Source organism: Haemorhous mexicanus, chromosome 17, assembly GCF_027477595.1.
Source record: "Haemorhous mexicanus isolate bHaeMex1 chromosome 17, bHaeMex1.pri, whole genome shotgun sequence".
NCBI classification, from domain to species: Eukaryota; Metazoa; Chordata; class Aves; order Passeriformes; family Fringillidae; genus Haemorhous; species Haemorhous mexicanus.
Window position 1 is genome coordinate 1,873,810 of NC_082357.1, and position 18,958 is coordinate 1,892,767.

General features: G+C 65.6%; 1 protein-coding gene across 2 annotated transcripts; it reads left to right on the forward strand.

Moving 5' to 3' along the window:
• Positions 1–1,316: 1,316 nt before the first annotated feature.
• Positions 1,317–17,486, forward strand: SBK1 (SH3 domain binding kinase 1). Of its 2 annotated transcripts, none has more exons than XM_059861831.1 (4): positions 1,317–1,582; positions 13,926–14,128; positions 14,216–14,418; positions 14,907–17,486. In XM_059861831.1, the coding sequence occupies exons 1-4, from the start codon at positions 1,521–1,523 to the stop codon at positions 15,687–15,689; spliced, it is 1,251 nt and encodes a 416-aa protein (XP_059717814.1). In that variant the 5' UTR covers positions 1,317–1,520; the 3' UTR covers positions 15,690–17,486. The 2 variants fall into 2 exon arrangements, with proteins under 2 accessions (XP_059717814.1, XP_059717815.1); XM_059861832.1 differs by lacking the exon at positions 1,317–1,582 and adding an exon at positions 7,175–7,234.
• The last annotated feature ends 1,472 nt before the right edge of the window (positions 17,487–18,958 follow it).

Below are 18,958 nucleotides of genomic sequence, written 5' to 3' on the forward strand. Positions count from 1 at the left end.
CCAACCCAAACCATTCTGAGATTCCAAGAGTCTGTGAGACAAAATTGGGATCATCAGAGTCTCCTGAGGAACAGGGCCCAGAGCAGCACAGGCAGGAGCTTTCTGGCCATGAGGAATTAAAAAGACATCGATTTCTGCCATTAGCAGGGGTGTGGCCGGAGCAGGCAGAGCCACTCACTGAATAATGCAGGGAGAGATGACGAAGCCCAGGGCCAGGCTGGGGAACCTCTCCCTGTTCTCCTGCTCACCTTCCCAAGGACGTGGCTTTTGCTCCTGGCCCAGGACACTGGGTGGGAACAGGATTTGGTACCAAGGACCTGTTTGTCCCTGAGCCAGTCCCAAAGGATGGGGAACAGTGACACGTCAGGGCCGTGTGGCTTTGGGGGCTCCTGACCCAGCCTGGCCTGGTATATCCCCGTGGAGCAGCTGGACACTGCCTGCAGCAATGTCCATTTTGGGACAGGGACACTCATCTAGGGACAAAGGGACACTGCAGTGGGGCAAGGACACCCCTCAGCAGGCACCGTGGGGCTCCTTGCTGTGCCCTGTCCCACCGTGCCCGTGCAAGGGGAACACCCAGGGGTGGCACCTCTGCCACCCCCAGCAGGCATGGGCCCCCTACGAGCACCCGGGCTAAGAGATTTCCCCCTGATTGTGCCACGTCCCCTGTGCCAAGGCTGCCCAGAGCCTGGGGGTGTCTGGGGGACACAGCGCGGGCTCTCGGTGCCTCGCGGTGCCCCGGGCTGGGTCTGCCTGCTCTCAGCCCGTGCTGGCGAGCCCGGAGGCAGCAGCGGGCACCGGGAGAGGGCGGCTGGAGCCCGGGCAGGCGGCATTCGAGGAGTTAATTTCCAGCCTCGCCGCGGGAGTCGGGAGCTATTAATACTCGCACGCTGCTTTAGCTGTCAGAGCGAGCGGCTGCTCTGCCGGTGAGACGGGCCCCGCGGAGCCGCCGCTCCACGACGGCACAACTTTCCCCCTCCGTCGGTGTGTCCGGCTGCCGGGCCCTGCCGGACCCTTCCAGACCGCGCTGGACCCTGTCAGAGCCCGCCGGACCCCACCTGCTGCAGGGGACCCTTCCCACCCCCGCCGCTGCCCGGTGCCAAGGGGCAGCCGCTTCCCGCGGCCTCTGAACCCGCAGGGCTTGGCCGGTGCCTCGGCCCACCCTGCCGGAGCCCCGGTGCCGCTGATGCCACCGCAGGTCCCTGCTGGCAGCCCCTGAGGGCTAGCAGTGCCCCGGCCGGGCAGCGCCATGGGTGCCGCGGTGGCGCTGGCCATCACCGGCCCCGGCCTGAGGGCGACGCGGGACGGGGCACGGCCCGGAGCCGCCTCCATGCCCGGGGAGCGGCGGATCCCGGCTCTCAGCCCGGCACTGTGACGGGCTCCCCGGCACCATGGCCCCGGGAGGGCCAGCGTGAGCCTCCGGCCAGCGCCGGCACCGGGAGGAAGATGCCAGCAGCCCTCCGGCACTGCCTGCCCTGCGGTCACCCTCGCCCGGGCGCGGTGGCCACCGGAGCTGAGCGATGGATTCCTTCTGCTTCGTCTGCTTCCAGAAAGAGGAGCTGCAGCCCCTGCACCTGCGCAGGTGAGTGCCCGGGACGGCCCCAGCGGGGTCACGGCGCTGCTGTGAACGCAGGGAGGGCACGGCACGGAGCGGGCACCGAGCCTGACCGGGGGGCAGCGCCCGGCGCGGGCCGTGCCAAAGTTTCCTCGGGACCGGGAGCATCCTCTCCCGAAAGAGGAGCCCGGAGCCGGTGCTGTGTGCACGTCTGTCCGCCCGGGATGTGCTTCCCTGGCAGCAGGGAACCGGTGGGCATCCCGTGCCGTGCCGTGCCGTGCCGTGCCGTGCCGTGCCAGCTCAGCGCTGCTGCAGTGCCCATGGGAGCAGTGGGGTTCTGGGCAGCAGCGTGTGCACCCAGGGCCTCCCGGAGCCATCCCAGAACCATCCCCAGTTCATCCTGGAGCCGTCCCAGCCATCCCCGCTCCCCCGGGCAGGGGCCCTGGGCAGTCTCTGCTCCTCCCTGCCTGGCTGGGCCGGGCCCAGGGCACTTGGGGGGCCCACAAGGAGAGCCACAGGCTCCCCGAGGCCCGTCCCTCTGTGCAGCAGCCCCGGCGCTCGCCTCCCCCTTTCCCGAAATCTCCTTTGCCATCGGCGCTGCTGAGCCACAGCCAAGGAGAGTGAGCGGAGCCGGAACGAGCCGGGCAGGCGGCAGGATGCGAGGGGCGAGTGCTGGCACACGTTGTGCCCAACTGCTCCTCGGTGGCACTGAGCCACTGCCAGCTCCTGTCCCACGCTGCCAGCCCCGAGCAGAGCCCCTGGCTGCTCCCTCCACGCACTGGCTGTCCCCAGCGAGGTCTGGGGGGCCTCAGAGCCACCAGCTGGATCAACCCAGGCAGTCTGGCCTTCCTCACGGGTAGCAGGAAGCTGTGGGGTTTGTTTTGGTGCAAATCATGAGGTTTTGGAGCCTCAGTTCCTGTGAGTCAGTGCCCAGGTGGGGAACAGGGGCACCAGGGACCGGGAGGGCCGCGCCGTGGGTGCTGCTGGCCGAGGGTGTGCACGGCGGTCCCAGGGCTCCTGTCCCACAGGCCAGCCCGGGCTCGGAGCTGACCAGGGGCACCCAGCCTGTGTCAGACCGCAGGTGGCATGAGCCCGGCACCCTCAGCCAGGCAGGGAGCAGCCGGGGGGACAGTGTGGTGGCCCAAGGTCCCCGGGGTGACAGTCCCTGCTTGGGGACGGCGAGGGACGGACACCCATGGCTTGTGCCCAGAGGCTTCTCCCTGTCCTGCCCTGCTTCAAGGTGTGCTGCACTGGGGGTGGGGGTGTGTCTGGTCCCTGAACCCCCCCACCCCGGCTGTCACCAGCTTGTCCCTGAGTCTGTCTCCATCCCGTGGGGTCACAGCAGCCATCGCCTGTCACCTCCAGCACAGCCCCGCCGGGGGGGCTCCCCGGGGTGACAGGAGGTGCTGCCAGAGGTGCTCCCCGCTCTGTCACCACCCCTGACCCTGTCACCACCACCCTCTGTCACCACCAGCACTGGCCCTGACCTTGTCCCCTGTGCCAGGGGCAGTGCGTGGGCCCTACGCGTGGGTGTTGTGGCAGTGTGTCTGTCCCCCATGTCTGTCCCCGCGTGTTTGCCGCGTCATGTTTGTCCCACCGTATCTGTCCCCCCGTATCTGTCCTCATGTCTTTTCACCTATGTCAGCCCGTGTCTGTCTCCCTGTTCCCGTCCCCCACCGTGTCCGTCCCCCCGTGTCTGTTCCCCATCCCCCGTGTGTCCGTCCCTCCGTGCCCGTTCCCGCAGCCTCTAGATGGTGCCAGGAGAACGGGCAGCGAGCGGAGGCGGCGGGCGGGCGGTGCCGGGTGCTCTGGGGGTAGCGAGGTACCACCGGGGTGCCAGGGCGGGCCCCGTGGCTCTTCCCGTGCCCCCAGTTCAGCCCCTCCTTCCCCTCGAAGAAACCCATTGTGCTTCTTTCCCCGGGCAGCCCATCCCAAAGAGCCCCTCCGGTCCCGTTCCGTCCCGGTGGCTGAGCAGCCGTCACCGTGCTCCGGGCTCAGCGGCATTCCCAAGGTCCCGACTGCGGCCGGTGCTACCCCGGCCCGGCCCGGGATCCATCCCCTGGGGCGCTGTGCCCGCCCCGTCCCGCTCGGTCCCTCGCAGCCCCGGGAGCACGGCACGGGCTCCGGACCGGGGCAGCCCCCCGAGGGTCGGACCCCCTGGCAGGAGCTCGGCGTGTGCCTGTCACCGGCGGGGCTGTCCCACGGCCCCTCCCTGGCCTCGAGAGCAGCCCCGGGAGTCCCCCTCGGCTGTCCCCGCCTGGGGTGGCAGCTCGCGCCCGGGGGGACGCCGAGCTGGGGGCTCCGAGCCCTCGCCCCGGCTGCGGGAACCAGCCCCACCGCCCCCTTCCCCTGGGAGTCCCCGAGGGTGGACTTTGTCCCCAGGGACAGAGGGGGCACAGAGGGGACACAGGTGGTGCCCCCGGGCTGGGGCGGGGGGTGCTGGCCCCGCGGGCGGGACACGCCGGAGCCCCCCGGGATGAGCGGGTCCCCCCGCCCGGGCTGCGGCTCCCGGCGTGCTCCGCTCCCGCCTTCCCTCCCTCCCTCCCTCCCTCTTTCCCTCCGCTGCTCCTTCCCAGCATCCCCGTAGCATCCCCGGCAGCTTTGGCTCCTGTCACCGGAGCGCGACAGGCGCGGGTGGCCGTGGGACCCCGGCCCGCGGCCGGTGGGGCTCAGCCCCTTGGCTCCCGCTGTGGCCGAGCGATGGCGAAGGGACAAGCGACCTTCTCCCTGAATTCCGAGGGGATTCGGCACGCTGGGAATATTTTGGGCTTTCTAGGTCATTTCCCACTGCCCACCCTGTCCAAGCGCATCCCACGATGTACACGAGCCGGATATTCCCTTTCCGAGCACAAATCCCAGGAGCACTCGTGGTCCCTCGGGGAGGCGGGGGCTCTTTGCACGGTTTGGGATTGCACGAGGTGATAAACATGTTTGATCTGGCTCCTTTCATCTCGTTAATCTTAATTAGTTATTAATATTCCGGGAGTGCTTTGAAGACCACGAGCTCAGTGCGGGCGCTCCCTGGTACAACTGGTGTTACTATGGCTCAGTGTGCGTGTCACTCACGTGCCACCGAGGGACAGAGACGCCCCAGAGGGACCTGGCGGCCCCCACGGAGCCCCGTGGAACCGCCTGGAGTCATATGGAGCCCTGCGGAGCCCCGCTGAACCCCATGGAGGCCACAGAGCTCCACAGAGCCCCATGGCATCCCAAAGAGCCCCGCTGAGCCCTACAAAGTCCCATGAGGACCTGCTGAACGCTGTGGGGTCCCACAGAGCCCCACAAAACCCTGCTAAGCCCCACAGAGCCCCACGGAATGCCACGAAGCCCTGCCAGGCCCAGCTGGTCCCGCTGCCAGCTCAGCCCCTGTGTACCCAGGGCACAGCACCAGGATGGTGACACTGGGAGCTGACATACGTGTGGGGCGTGTGACAGTGTCCCTGCAGCCCCGCCATGGTCCCTGGGCTGGCTCCCCGGGCACCGGCACCTCCCGCCTGACCTAGAAACAGCCCCGAGCTATAAATAGGGAGAGAGCTGACAGAGAGCTCGGAGGAGCCGCGAGCGGGAGGCTGCGGGAGCCAGGACAGCACCGCAAGGACAGGCAGGGGACACGGCGGGAGAGGGACCTCGGGAAGGGGCGAGCCTGGAGGCACCCCCTCCCTAGCGGCCCATGGAGCGGGCTGTGCCTTTCCCTGGCCCGTGTGCGCTGCTGCGGTGACACCGAGCGCAGCCCAGCCCTGCCCGTGTCCCCCGTTTTCCTCTTTCGCGCACCTCCACTGCTCAGAGGCCCTCCTGCCCCGTGCCAGCCCCATGCCAGCCCCCTGCCAGCCCCGCAGCCGCCGCCCCGGGAAGCGCCAGCCCCCACCCAGCCCAGCCCGGCTGGCCGGGGCACTGCGCTCCAGCATTTCTCCTCCCAGCGCCATTCCCATGCCTCCATCCCGCTGGGAATCGCCACCCTTGGAGCGTCCCAGCCGCAGGAGCCGGGAGCTGTGGCAGGACCCGAGCGGAGGGGATGGAGGGGCCGCAGCCGCCCCCCTGCCCGGGGCTGGCCGTGCCCCGTGCGCAGCTGCCGGGCGGGAAGAGGGTGACAGTGGCACAGCCGGCACAAATTAAAGCGGAGTGTCGGAGTGTGATTCAGCCTCTTGCCTTAAAGTCATTCATGAAAAGCCTTAATTGCTCTGCATCCTCAGCGCGAGCGGAGCGGAGCCATCCGTGAGTCAGAGCCGGTGGCTCCCGGCCCTCCCCGCGTTGTGCGGGCTCGGGGGCAGTGGCACGGCTCGGTCCAGCGGGGCGGGCACGGCCGGTGTGTGGGAACAGTCCGCAGTCCCCCTCGGAGGGTGGGGCAGCCCCACCACTGTGGGGCTTTAAAGCCTTTATAGTGACACCGCGGGAGCCAAGGGACCTGGCGCCCAGCTGAGAGACAAGGAAGTGCCAAAGCAAATCCTGGCCAGTGTTAAACCTCCCTGCTTGGCCTTGGTGGGCACAGAAGGAAACCTCGGAAGACGAGGTGTGTCCAGGGATGCTCCAAGAGGGAGCACAGTGCCACCCCCTCGCCTTCCTCCTGGAGAGCTGTCACTGTCCCCCAGGCTGGGGGTGCCTGGGAGCTCCTGGTGCCCAGCTCTGGCATCACTTGCTGAAAGTGTTGCCAAATTTAAGGCACCTGAAGGGAAGCCCCCGTGATGTCTTTGCCTCATCTGGCATTCCCTGGCTTAGCCTGAACGTTCCCACTATTCATGAGCCACAGGGGAAGCCATATGTCCTGCACACATTGAGGAACAGCATTTTGGGGGGCTGTCTGTGCCATGGTGGGCATCACCTGTGCCATGGTGGCTCAGGTTGCCCAGAGAAGCTGTGGCCACCCCATCCCTGGAACTGTCCAAGGCCGTGTTGGATGGGGCCTGGAGCAGCCTGGAAGGTGTCCCACGGCAGGGGTTGGAACGAGATGAACCTGAAGGTCCCTTCTAACCCAAACCATTCCCTGACCCAGGGTGGGCATCACCCACACCACGAGGGCATCACCTGTGCCAAAGGAGAGGGAACAGAGTCTGGGAGGGCTCAAGGACAGCAGGGCCCAGGACACGGTGCTGTGCTTGGGCACTCCGGCTGCACAGTGCTGGCGACCCCCGGATCAGCCTCGGGGGGGGGTCGGGTGTGAAGCCGCCCCCTGCGGAGCGCCGCTCCCATCCCTATTGTCCCCAGCGCCGTGCTCTGCTCCCATCCGAGCCCGCGGTAACGGAGCTCCGCGCCCGGCGGGGAGGGGGCGGCTCAGCCCCGACCCCCCTTTCCTGGGCTGCTCCCGCACCCACTCCCCCCGGCTACACCGGGAGGCGGGGACAAGCAGCGCCCCGCATCGCGCATCGCTCATTCCGCATCCCCCCATCCCCGCGGGGCCGGCGGCGGAGCCCCCCCGCGCCTCCCGCTCCTCCCGCTCCGCGCTCCCTCCCCGGGGCGGCGCCGGTGCCGGTGCGGGCGGAGCGCGGCGCGGGGCGGGCGCTGCCGGGGCTTGCGGGGGGCGCCGCGCTCCGCTCCCTCCGCTCCCTCGGCTCCGCTCCGCTCCTCCGGCGGCGGCGGGGCCGCGGCATGAGGAGCCCGGCGGGGCGGGCGGAGCGCGGCGGCGGCGGCGGCGGCGGCGGCTCCTCTCCCGCCGGGGAAGGGGCGCGGCGGCGGCTCGCCCCTCCGGTAAGGCGGCGGTGCGGGGATGGGGCACGGGCATGGGAGTGCGGGGATGAGGATACGGAGATGGGGGTGCGGGGGGCGCTGCCCGCCCGGTACCGAGGCCGCCCTTTGTTTGCCCGCACGGCGCGGGGAGGGGACAAAACCCCCATCCCGGTACAACCGGCGCTCCGGGATGAATGGAGCGGGGTGGGCACCGCGCGGTGCGGGCGCTGCCCCCGAGATCGGTCGCCCCCCCCGCCCCAGGTCCCTCCTGCGGCCGGTGGCACCTGCGCCCCGGGCGGCCCCAGTACGGCGGAGGGGGCGAGGGGGAGGGACGGGGACGGAGGGGCGTGAGTGACACCGAGCGGTGCTGGGGCCGCGGGGCTGGTCCCCGGGGGCTGCCGGCGGGTTTGGGGGTGTCTGGAAGGGTGCACTGAGCTGGAAGGGGGCTGGGAGCAGGGGAAGGGGAGAGCAGGGAGAGGCGGCCTCGGGGGCAGCTCAGGCCGTGTCCCCTCATGTCCCCTCATTGTGTCCCCTTGTGTCCCCTCACCACCTCCCCATCTCATCTCCCCTTGTTTCCCTTCATGCTCCCTCACCTCCCCTTGTCTTCCCTCACCAGCTTCCTGTCTTCCCTATTACCTCCCCTCATGTCCCCTCATGTCCTCTTGCCATCTCCCCTCATGCCCCGTCCATCATCTCCCCTCGTTTCCCCTCATTGTCTCTCCTCATTGTGTCCTCTTTTGTCCCCTCATCATCTCCCCGTGTCATCTCGTCATCTCTCCTTGTCTCCCCTCGCATCCCTTCACCACGTCCCCTGCTGTCTCCTTGTGTCCCCTCGCCACCTGCCCTAGCTCCCCTTTCACCTCCCCTGCTGTCCCCCGCTGTCCCCGCTGTCCCCGGGCCGCGGGGCCGGCCTCCGTCCCACCCCGGCGCTCCCCGGCCGCAGCGGGGAAGGGGGAGCGTGACCCACTTTCCTCCCGGTCCGGCCTCGCTGCCGCCGTGGCCGCGGGCAGGTGACGCCAGCCGGGAGCCCCAGCGCAGCTCGGGGACCGGGGACGGGGCGGCCCGGCCTCGGCACCCCTCTGTCCGGGACCCACGGGGCGGCAGAGGTCGGGGCTGGCTGTCCGTGTGCCGATCCCCCGACCTGCCCGGTGTCACCGTGTCACCGTGCCCTGCCCGGGCTGCTGCGGGAGGAGAGCCCGGCGGAGGTGGGAGCATCTCCTTCACGGGAGCATCCCAGCCGGCGGCAGGCTGAGCCGGGGGCACACAAAGCGCCTTGGAGCGGAGTCAGGCCGGGGTTTGTGGCAGAGGGACGTGTCCCTGTTGTCGCCAGAAGCGAGCGGGGCCGAGGGCCCGCTGGCCCTGCCGCGGGGTCGGGCAGGTGCCGCTCGGGGCGTTTGTCTTTGCAGATACCAACCGTGCGGTGCTGTCGGCGCTGGCGGAAGAGTTTTTGGGAGGGAGATGATGACAGGCTGATGAAACCAATCAAACAATGAAGTAATCATAAGTCCCCGGTGCTGGCGGCGAAGGCGGGAGGAGCTGCAGGCTGGAGGAGCTGAGGTCCTAAGGAAGCCATCCTGCTCGGCAGCAAAAACCCCGGGAGGCCAGAAGCGCTGAAAGGCAGCCAAGGTCCTGTCATCGGGGCCGATGGACAGAGACAGCCCCGTGTGCATGAGGGCAGGGAAAATCCTGCTGGCAGCTCCGGGAGAGCAGAGCGGAGGGCACAGGGGACGGTGGCAGGAAGGAGGAGCGGCGGCTCCCCGGGGAGCCGGCGGAGGAGAGAGTCCCGGCGCTGCTTTGTTTGCTCTTCCCGAATCGGTGTGTGAAACCTGAATCCTGGCACCAAAGGCTCAGGAAGCTTGTCACAGGCTGCTGGCCAGGACGGGAGATGGTTCCTGCAGCGGGGGACGCCACGGATGGGTGTGACAGGGCCTGACCCTGCCCTGCATCTGGAACATCTGCACTGGGAGAGCAGCTCCTGCCCGTGCCCGGCTGGGCGTTCATTGGCTTTGCCGAAGAGAATCCTGCTGCCAGGCAGGCTGCTCTGCTCTGGGCAAGGAGCTGGTATGAGAATTGCTGGATACCCTGGAGTTCAGTGCCAGCTCAGCCCTGCGCTGGGGGCACTAGGGAGTGCCAGGCGCTGCGGGTGCCTCGCTGGAGCTTTGGTGCTGGTTCTGGTGTGTCCGTGGTGCTCCAGCCTTTCCCGCTGCTCTGGAGTCAGCTGCACATGGAGAACTGCCCCACCCATGGCCTCTGCCCCTCCTGGGCTGCTGGATGCTGGCAGAAGGGCTGTCCCCAAACCACTGCCAGCAGCCAATGTCCCTGGGCCATGTGTGACCTCCCAGACATGCTCGCCTTGTCCTGAGAGGCTTTGGATGGCCCTGGGGTGGCACATGGATGCAGGAACCCTTTCCCTGTGCCCGTTTTGCTGCTCTGGGTGAGGTGGGAGGTGGTGGCCGGCCTGGCTGGAGGCTGCCTGGCCATGGTGGTGCCGGTGGCTCCAGGCCCCGGTGAGATTCCTGTCCTGCCCCCACAGCCACGCTGTCCCCGTTAGGCCAAGGTGCCTTTGTGAGCCCTCCCTGGGCTCCAGCGTGCCACAGCCCCGGGAAGCACAGCTCAAATCTGCTGTGCGGGTCCCAGGGGCACGGAGGAGAGGACAGGATGTCCCTGGAACGGGGTCAGGCAGGAATGGAGGTGGCAGGGGCTGGGAATGCAGTGGGGCACCGGGAGGCAGCAGCTCAGCGTGGGGCACGGCCAAAGCACCGCTGGCCCCTCGTTCCAGTGACACCAGAGTGGTGCTGGCATCTGGAGAACTGGGAGAGGGGATGGCTCTGGCAGGGCCCAGGGCATGACTTTGCTGGCTCAGTGTGTTGTTCAGGGGAAACAGGGCAGGTTTGGAAGCTGGTTGGGTGTGGAGGGAGGGAGGTCCCTCCTGAGGGATGCCCTGGCCTCCAGCCTGCTGGGCTTGGATGGGAATTGGTGTTACGTGCTCATAACTGAGGGTTTGGGAATGGGAAACGGGGAAATCAAATCTCTGCCAAGTGCAGAGACAGAGCAGCGTGGGCCTGTGCCCATCCCACTGCTGCATTTCACATTTCTCCCCTCTTCAAAGAGGAATCCGGGTTTTGCAGAACCCCTGCCCTGCATAGATTTTCCCTTCATCGAGTCCCAGCCCCCAGTGCTCAACCGTGCATCAGGCTCAGCCCAAACCCTTTTCCTGTAACCTCCCTCAATAACTGGGTTGTTTTTCTGTCAGTCTCTGATGTGGCCAGAGGGATTTTTTTCCCCCTTTCCCTCTTAATTTCCAAGCAGCCGCGGCTCCAGCAGCCTTCTCTGCGGGAGCCTGGGGCAACTCTCCCGGGCGGCCTCTGCTCCTCTCAATGAGCTCCTAATGAGTTTGCAATTAGTTATCGGCAGAGCCGATGTGCCCAGTGCTGGGCGTGCGGCGGAGCTGGATGCGGAGCGGGATCCAGAGCAGGGCAAAGCATCCCCCGGCAGGGACCAGCGCTGGGGCAGGGCTGTCGGTGCCAGCCTCGGCTGCTGGGCTGTGGCTATGGGATAATGTCCTTCCGGGATGTGCTCCACGGTGCTGGGGATGGAGCCGGGAGGTTGGGGAAGAGGAGCGGCAGCTGCCGACGGGAGACGAGTGGCTGCCTATAAATACCTGCCAGGGAGCAAGGAAGAGGTGGGTGGATTATCCTCCTCACTCAATGAGATAAACGGTTCTGAAGCTTAAACACAGAACAATTTTAGTCTGAATAGTAGGAGAAATGGTTCAGGATGCAGAGATGACGGCAGGAACCGCCTGTGGTGAGCGGCAGGTCCCGGGGCCACGCGGCAGCAGCTTCGCTGCCTTTGTCACTCTGGGACCGTGAGCGTGGGGAGCTCGGCCGCGATGCTCCTCCCTCCTCGGGCAAGCTCCTTCAGGAGCACCTGGAACTGAGCTGGAGAGGTGTGTTTGTCCTCCTTCGGACGTGGTGCTGCCTCCTCTTCCAGGGTTTTGGGGTGGGAGAGGAGCTGGGCTGCCGGGAAAGGCCCCGTTGTGGCTCTGGAGTGACCCGATCTGGTGTGTGGCCACATAGGTGCTCCTTGGTGGGACTGGCCTGGCTGCAGAAGGATATGCGACCTCAACCCCGGCATCTCCTGCCACACTGGCACTGCCATCCCTGTGTGCCCTGCTAGTCGCGCATCCCCGCTGCCCCTGGGAATGCACGGCGCTGGGACCGAGCCCTCTCTGCCTCCTGCTGCCGCCCCGCTTCGCTGCTCACATCAAACCCAACGTGTTTCCAAAAGCTTTCAATTTTTAATGGCAACTTCTGTGTTTGTGCTTTCCGAGGCCTCGGCGTGCCGGCGTTTTGGTCACCGCCGCTGTTTGGCTCCTCCTGGGGTCGGTGCTGGCCCCGGGTTCCCGTTAGCCCCGGCCAGGCGGGGTTGTTGTTCGGAGCTGGCCGTGCAGGATCCCGGCCCGTCCCCATCCCTGGCAGCACATCCCGGTGCCAGCTGTGCCAGCCCACGCCGCAGCACGGGACCAGACTCGGCGGGATCCCCGCTTCCCGTGGATGCTCCTCGGTTTCTGCCTGGGAAGGAGACACCTGGAAACCCCAACAGGCTGAGCCAAGGGGAAAAGCAAACAGCCCTTGACTTGGAGAGCACTTCCACAAGCTGCCAGCCCTCCCTCTCCTCTCTCCCATCCAACCAGCAGGGTTTTTTCCCAAACCCAACCTTCCCGACTTGAATAATTGCATTCCAATGCCGGTTAATTAAGGGACATTGATGAGAGCAGCCGTAAATCCGAGCGTAGCCGGAATTCTTCGTGCAGGATGCTGGGGGCTGTTCTCAGTCCTGCCTCCAGCGAGCTGCTGCTGATCCACCTCCACCTCCAGCACCCAGACGCTGAGATGGTGCTCCTCTGCCAGGGGGCCAATGAAACACTATGGAGATGAGCTGCTTCGGAGATCTTATGAGTCAAACTGTTACATTTTTGGAACATCATGATGTTGAAGTTCCTTTTCTATTTTTTCCCCAACTTCCCAGGGAAAAAATATAACTATAATAAGTGAAGAAGCTGAGCTTTGGTTTGGGATGACAGGCAGCACGGTGGGGGGAAGGAAGGAAGGAAGAAAGGAAGGAGGGAGAAGCTGGAGATCCGACTCAGCCTTTTTGGGAAAGGGCTGGGAGGATCCTTGTGTGTGAGCCCGACCGTGGGGTGCTGCAGGTGCTTTGTGGGGTGTCTGGCACAATTTGGGGTGGCTGTCACAGCCCCTGCATGGGGCTGAGCCCGTGAGCACCACCTGGGCTCCCTCTGCCCATCCTCACCCACCTGCAGCCACCGAGTGCCCTCCCCACATCCCTGGCTGCCTAGGGTTTGGGCTTGTGCAGTGATGGAGTGCCCTGAAGACATCAGAGGAGATGCTGGGGTGGTTTCACTGCTCTGGTGGTGTGGTGGGTGACTCTGAGCTTGGATCTTCTTGTGGGAATGGTCAGAGTGAGGAGAAAACCATTCCTGGTTTGTTGGGAGTGAGGGATGTTGGTTCTGTTGCCCATGTGCTGCTGGCTGGGCCGGCCTCTGCTCAGCTTTGGTGAGATCCCACTAGGAATGTGCATCCAGCTGTTGGTCCCCAGCACAGAAAAGATGTGGATATGTTGGAGCAGGTCCAGAGGAGCTACAATGATGATTATTGGGATGGAACACCTCCACTATGTATGAGGAAAAGCTGAGAGAATTTGGATTGTTCAGCCTGAAAAAGAGAAGACTCTGGGAAAACCTTAAAGCCCATTTCAGTGCCTCAAGGGACTTCAGGAGAGCTGCAGAGGGATTTGGGACAAGGGCCTGGAATGAGATGACAAGGGGAATGGTTTCCCACTGCCAGAGGGCTGGAATGAATGGGATATTGGGAAGGAATTTTTCCCTGGCAGGGGGGGCAGGCCCTGGCCCAGGGTGCCCAGAGCAGCTGTGGCTGCCCCTGGATCCCTGGCAGTGCCCAAGGCCAGGCTGGGCAGGGCTTGGAGAAAGGTCCCTTCCAACCCCAAAGCAGTCTGGGATTTTGGGATTCTCCACACCAGACACTCTGGCACCCTGGCCAGCGAAGGGCAGGAGTTGGTGCTGGTGGATGGTCAGAGAGATGTGAGGGAGGAATTTGCTGCAGAGCCATTGTGTCCCCTTGGTGCCAGGGCATGGCCCTGCTTCCAGCCTGGAGCTCCCCCAGCTGGGGTGAGGCTCAGCTCTGGAGGGGGCTCAGTGCTGGAGCACACAGGGCTGGCTCTTGGGGTCCCCGCTGGGGACACGGCAGGAGAGGGGACCCCCAAAGGGCGTTTGCTCCTGTCCTGCAGCAAGGCTAGGAACACACTAGGCCTGAGAAAATGTGTCCATGTGTGTGTCCCTGTTTGTACCCATGTGTGTCCTCGTCCCTGTCTCTGCCCTGCCTGGACCCCTCCCTTTGCCTTCAAACATCCACATGACTGCAGCCCCCATGGAGGTTGGAGCATCCCCTCCAGAGCCATTGGGTTGCTGGCCCCTGGGGACAGAGGGATGGCACCCAGTCGGGGCTGCTCAGCACCACCCTGGCATGGCTGGAGCCCTGGGGAAGGGACAGCATGGGACAGGATGGGGTGGGGTGGGATGGGATGGAGTAGGATGGAATGGGATGGGATGGGACGGGATGGGACACAATGGCCCTGCAGCCCCCACGGAAGCAGTGCCACCTGTGCCTTGCAGCGCAACCATGAGCGCGGGCTCGATTGAGCAGGAGCCGTCGCGCAAGCTGGGCTGCTGCGGGGTGCCCCTGATCACCGAGGACATGCAGTCCCTGGCCATCCGCACGCTCTCGGGCACCGACATCACCAAGCACTACGACCTCATCCGCGAGCTCGGCAAGGGCACCTATGGCAAGGTGGACCTGGTGTCCCACAAAAGCACAGGTGAGGGGAGCGGGGCGTCTGCTGGGAGCGGGGGCCCCGTCTGTCTGTCCCAGCCAAGGGCTCACTCCTGTCCCCTGCCCTCCACAGGCACCAAGATGGCCCTGAAGTTTGTCAACAAGAGCAAGACGAAGCTGAAGAACTTCCTGCGGGAATTCAGCATCACCAACACGCTCTCCTCCAGCCCCTTCATCATCAAGGTCTTCGACGTGGTCTTCGAGACCGAGGACTGCTACGTCTTTGCTCAGGAGTACGCCCCCGGCGGGGACCTCTTCGACATCATCCCGCCTCAGGTGGGACCCCAGCACCTCCCGTAGGAGCCTCTGTGGGATGTGGGGGCTCAGGGGGTGCTGAGCAAAGTTGCCCCTGTGCTTGACCTCAAGTACCTACAAACAAGTGTGGGACCCATCACCCATCCCTAGGATGGCCTGAGACCCATCACCGTTCTCCTGGGGAAGCTGTGGTTGCCCCATCCCCAGAAGTGTCCAGGGCCAGGTTGGATGGGGCTTGAAGCAACCTGGGACAGTGGAAACGGTCCCTGCCCAGGGGAGGGGGTGGAACTGGATGATCCTTAAGGTCCCTTCCAACCCAAACCATCCTATGGGGGGCCTGAGATCCACCACCCATCTCTTGGGTGGCCCATGACCCACCACCATCCCCTGCCGCAGAGCACCCAGATAAAAGTACCCACGACCATCAGACCACGCAGATGTGGGTGCCCAGGTTGGGTGGGTCCCCCTGGGGCTCGGTGGGGGTGGCTGACGCCGTGTCCCCCCCGCAGGTGGGGCTCCCCGAGGAGCTGGTGAAGCGCTGCGTGCAGCAGCTGGGCCTGGCCCTCGACTACATGCACAGCAAGAGCCTGGTGCACCGGGACATCAAACCGGAGAACGTGCTGCTCTTCGACCGCGACTGCCGCCGCGTCAAGCTGGCCGACTTCGGCATGACGCGCAAGGTGGGCTGCCGCGTCAAGCGCATCAGCGGCACCATCCCTTACACGGCGCCCGAGGTGTGCCAGGCCGGCCGGGCCGAGGGCTTCGCCGTGGACACCAGCATCGACGTCTGGGCTTTCGGGGTGCTCATCTTCTGCGTGCTCACCGGGAATTTCCCCTGGGAGGCGGCGGTGGCGTCCGACGCCTTCTTCGAGGAGTTTGTGCGGTGGCAGAAGGGGCGGCTGGCGGGGCTGCCCTCGCAGTGGCGGCGCTTCACGGACAGCGCCCTGCGCATGTTCCAGCGCCTGCTGGCCCTCGACCCCGAGAAGCGCTGCCCCGTCAAGGAGGTTTTCTACTTCATCAAGTGCGACCTCATGGCCGAGGTGCGGTGCCGGCCCTCGTACCGCTCTCGCAAGCACGCCAGGGACAAGCTCCCGGCCGGGCCCCACTGCCACGAGGCCGGCGGCTCCTGCACCCCCGCCCCGCTCAAGAGGACCGTCCTGACCGAGGGGAGCGGAGCGCCCCGCCCCGAGCCCGGCGCAGCCGCCCCGGGCACGGCGAGCAGGACAGACGGACGGCAGGACAAGGGCAAGGGGCAGATGGTCCTGGCCACAGCAATAGAGATCTGCGTGTGACGGCGGCGCCTGGCGGCTGCGCGACCCGCCCGTCCCCCCGCCCCGGGGACAGGGACGGGGGGAGCGCGTCGTGGTGGTGGCACGAGCCGGGACCGGGCTCTGGGTTTCCCAAAGGAAAAAAAAGAAAAAAAAAAAAAAAAAAGGAAAAGAAACACGATGGAACAGGAAAAGGACAGAACTGGTTGCGCTCTGTAGCGCCGAGGATGCCGATCCCCCCCGCCCCGCCTGGGCGAGGCCAGTGGCCGGAGCGCAGCCGAGGGCACCGCTCACTGCTGGGGAGGCTGGGGGCACCCACAGCCACGGCTGTGCTGCCCCCTCCAAGGCTCTCCCGTGCATGGGGAGGGGTCTCCCCGGGCGGGGAGGAAGAGTCGGGAGCAGCGGGCGGCGCGCTGGCTCTGCCCCACCCCTGCTCGACCCCGCCGGGGAGCGGGAAGGCCGATGACCCTGCACCGTGGAGGAGGCCTTTGGGGAGGTGTGGGTGGGTGGTGATTTGCCCTCTTCCACTGGTCCCTGCCGCACAGCTGGGGACCGGGAGGGGGTGGGGAGGTGGGTGATGGGGAGCCGGGGGGTTGCCAGCAGCCCCGGACTCCCGGCAGCCCCGGTTGCCTCCCTGCCGTGGGAGGTGCTGGCAGCCATTGATGTAGCAAGTGTCCCTGTCTGTGTGTCGTTGTGTGTCCCAGCCACTGCCACTGGCAGCCCGTGCCCCCTGCCCTGCCCCACTCGGCTCGGGCCCTGCCGGAGGGATGGGTCCCCTCTGGCTGGTGCCGGCCATCCAGCAGGTTGGATACTCGGGCCGGGCTGGCTCTGCCGTGCCGATGTCCCCGCGGCCCCTCTGCAGACCCTTTGTACCCAGGGACGGGGGGAGATGGCAGCGGTGCCCCCCAGGCTGGCCTGCACAGCCCGGGAGCAGGGCAAGGAGCTCCGAGCGGCCTCCCGTGGGCCCACCTGCTTCTCTGTGCTGTCCCCATCACCCCTCCTTGCTGTCACCCCTTCCCCAACCTGTCACCCTCCCCTGGGGCTGGCGGGGAAGCGGCAGCGGGATAGACCTGCCGTGGCTGGCTGCAGCGAGGCAGGGCGTGGTGGCAGCAGCCACTGGTGGCCCCTTAGTGACAAGGTCCTGGGGTGTGCGTGGAGGTCACACCTTCCCTCCTGGATTTGAGCACCCAGCAGAGCGGGGAGCTCACCCCACCGCCGCGGTGGGTAAGCTGTGGGGGCACCCCAAGGCGAGAGCACCCTGCTGTGGTTCGGGCTTCCCTCCCACGGGGTGGGTGCCGTGGGGCGGCCCCGGTGCCCCAATTCCCCACAAAGGGCTATAACGCTTTCCAGCAGCAGCAGCAGCAGTTTACAGAGCAGGGGCCGCCCCCGCCCCCGCCGTGCCCCGTCCCCGGCACCCCCCGGGCCCGGCGTTAGACGTAGCATTGCCCCACGTAGAGAGCTAGGCACCGGTTTTACTCCTCTTTGCCTTAGGTCCCTCGATGTCCTCGATCTTTCGTGCAATAATGTAGATAAGGGATCCCGGCCACCCCGGGAGGGCTCGGTGGCACCGCCCGGGTGTGCCCCAGGGGGTGCCCGGTGTGATTTCTGTCCCCGTCGAGGTCGCTGTGTCCGTAGGTTGTCAGGTTTTTATTTCCAGTTCCCTCAGCTGTCGGGTTTCGGACTTTCTTCCCGTAGGAGAGGCTGTAGTGTCACAGACGTTACCTCAGTTTGTCACTGTTGAAAAGGATTTAAAAAAACCACAACTGAAACCATAAAAAAAGACAAAATACATAGTTATAAAAGCAACAAACAATTTCTCAATGGCGGTGAAACTTCTTTTTTTACTAACTAAAGGAAAGGTGATGCAGCCTCTGCGGGGGTGGAGGGCACGGCCTCTGCCCTGCCGTGGCCTCAGCACTGGCTGTCCCTCCACTTCCACCCTGTCACCACCGGGAAGGGAGGGAAGGGATGTGGGGAGCAGCACCGTGGGGCACCTACGGATGGGGGGCACCTACGGGTGGGGGGCACCTACGGGTGGGGGGCACCCAGCAGCCCTCCGTGCAGCCCCCTCCAAACAGCCAGGGCTGCCAGATGCCAAATGTATTCCAGCCACGTCCGCAGGCTAATTTCAATTTCCTGGTAATTATGCAAATGATGTGGATTTAATTAAGGGCAGATTTCATTAAAGTCTTCTTGGGGAAATGAGAACAGGGTTGGGGAGAGCGAGGAGGAGGGGGCGGTGGCAGGGAAGCAGAGATGAAGGCAGCGCCTGCCCCGGAAGCTAAACGGCCACGGGGGATGCGGAGGGGACGGACGGGATGCCGTGGGAGTGGGGACCGCCCTGCAGGAGGCCAGAGCTGTGCGGGGCATGGCTGGGGCAGTGCCGGGGATGGATGCTCGGAGCATCCCCAGCCCCACTCCGGGGACCGGGCAGCGACTCCTGCCCATTCCCTGCTCCAGCAGCGACGGCTCCTGGCTCCTTCCCTCCCACCAGGGCACCGAAAGCAATGCTCTGACACGTGATTCGTATTTTTCTCTTCCCCGGCTAAAAATACAGATTTGGCCACGCTGAGAGGTCTAGGAAATCAATGCCATTGTCACCAGGCTGGCTGGCAGGACTCTCCCCTCCCCTATCCAGACAAAAAAGGGATCGCTGCCGTTTGACGTCTCGGAGCCCAAGCGCTCGGAGCGGAGCTGCCTTTAATCCAAAGGGGAACGGGGCTAATTTTATCCCGGCAAGGTCGGGGTGCTGCGAGCCCGGCAGCGCCCGCGGGGCAGGAGCTGCTCGTCTCCAGGCAAAAGCTCCAGCCACAAAAAACAGAGCTAAAGTTTGCCAAGGCACCGCCCGCGCGGCAGAGGTGTCGCCTGGCCGGCAGGGCCACAACCTTCCCGCGTCCCCTCCGGGTTTGCTGCCCGGGGGCACGGCCGCTGACCTTGGCCAGTCCCCGGGGGAAGGATGAGCAACACAATCACTGCTCTGAAAGGAAAACAGTCCTCGATTTGGGCAGGTCCTGGAGGAGCGGAGGGAAGGGGATGGGGTGCCAGGTGTGGAATGGTGTGGGTGTGGGTGCAGCATCCCGTAAAACCAGATCCTTCCGAGCTGGGAAGGCCAGGAGGGCCCGGCTGTGACATTCAGCTGCTGCTCCCGCCTCGGATTTCATCCACCCCTCGATTCCGGAGCTGGATTGTGCCCGGTTTTCCTCACAGACGCTTTGTGAGGTACTGCAGGCCCAGCTAAAACATTGGGGGTTGGGAGTAAAAATAACCGGGAGTGATCCGCTCCTTGGGAGCAC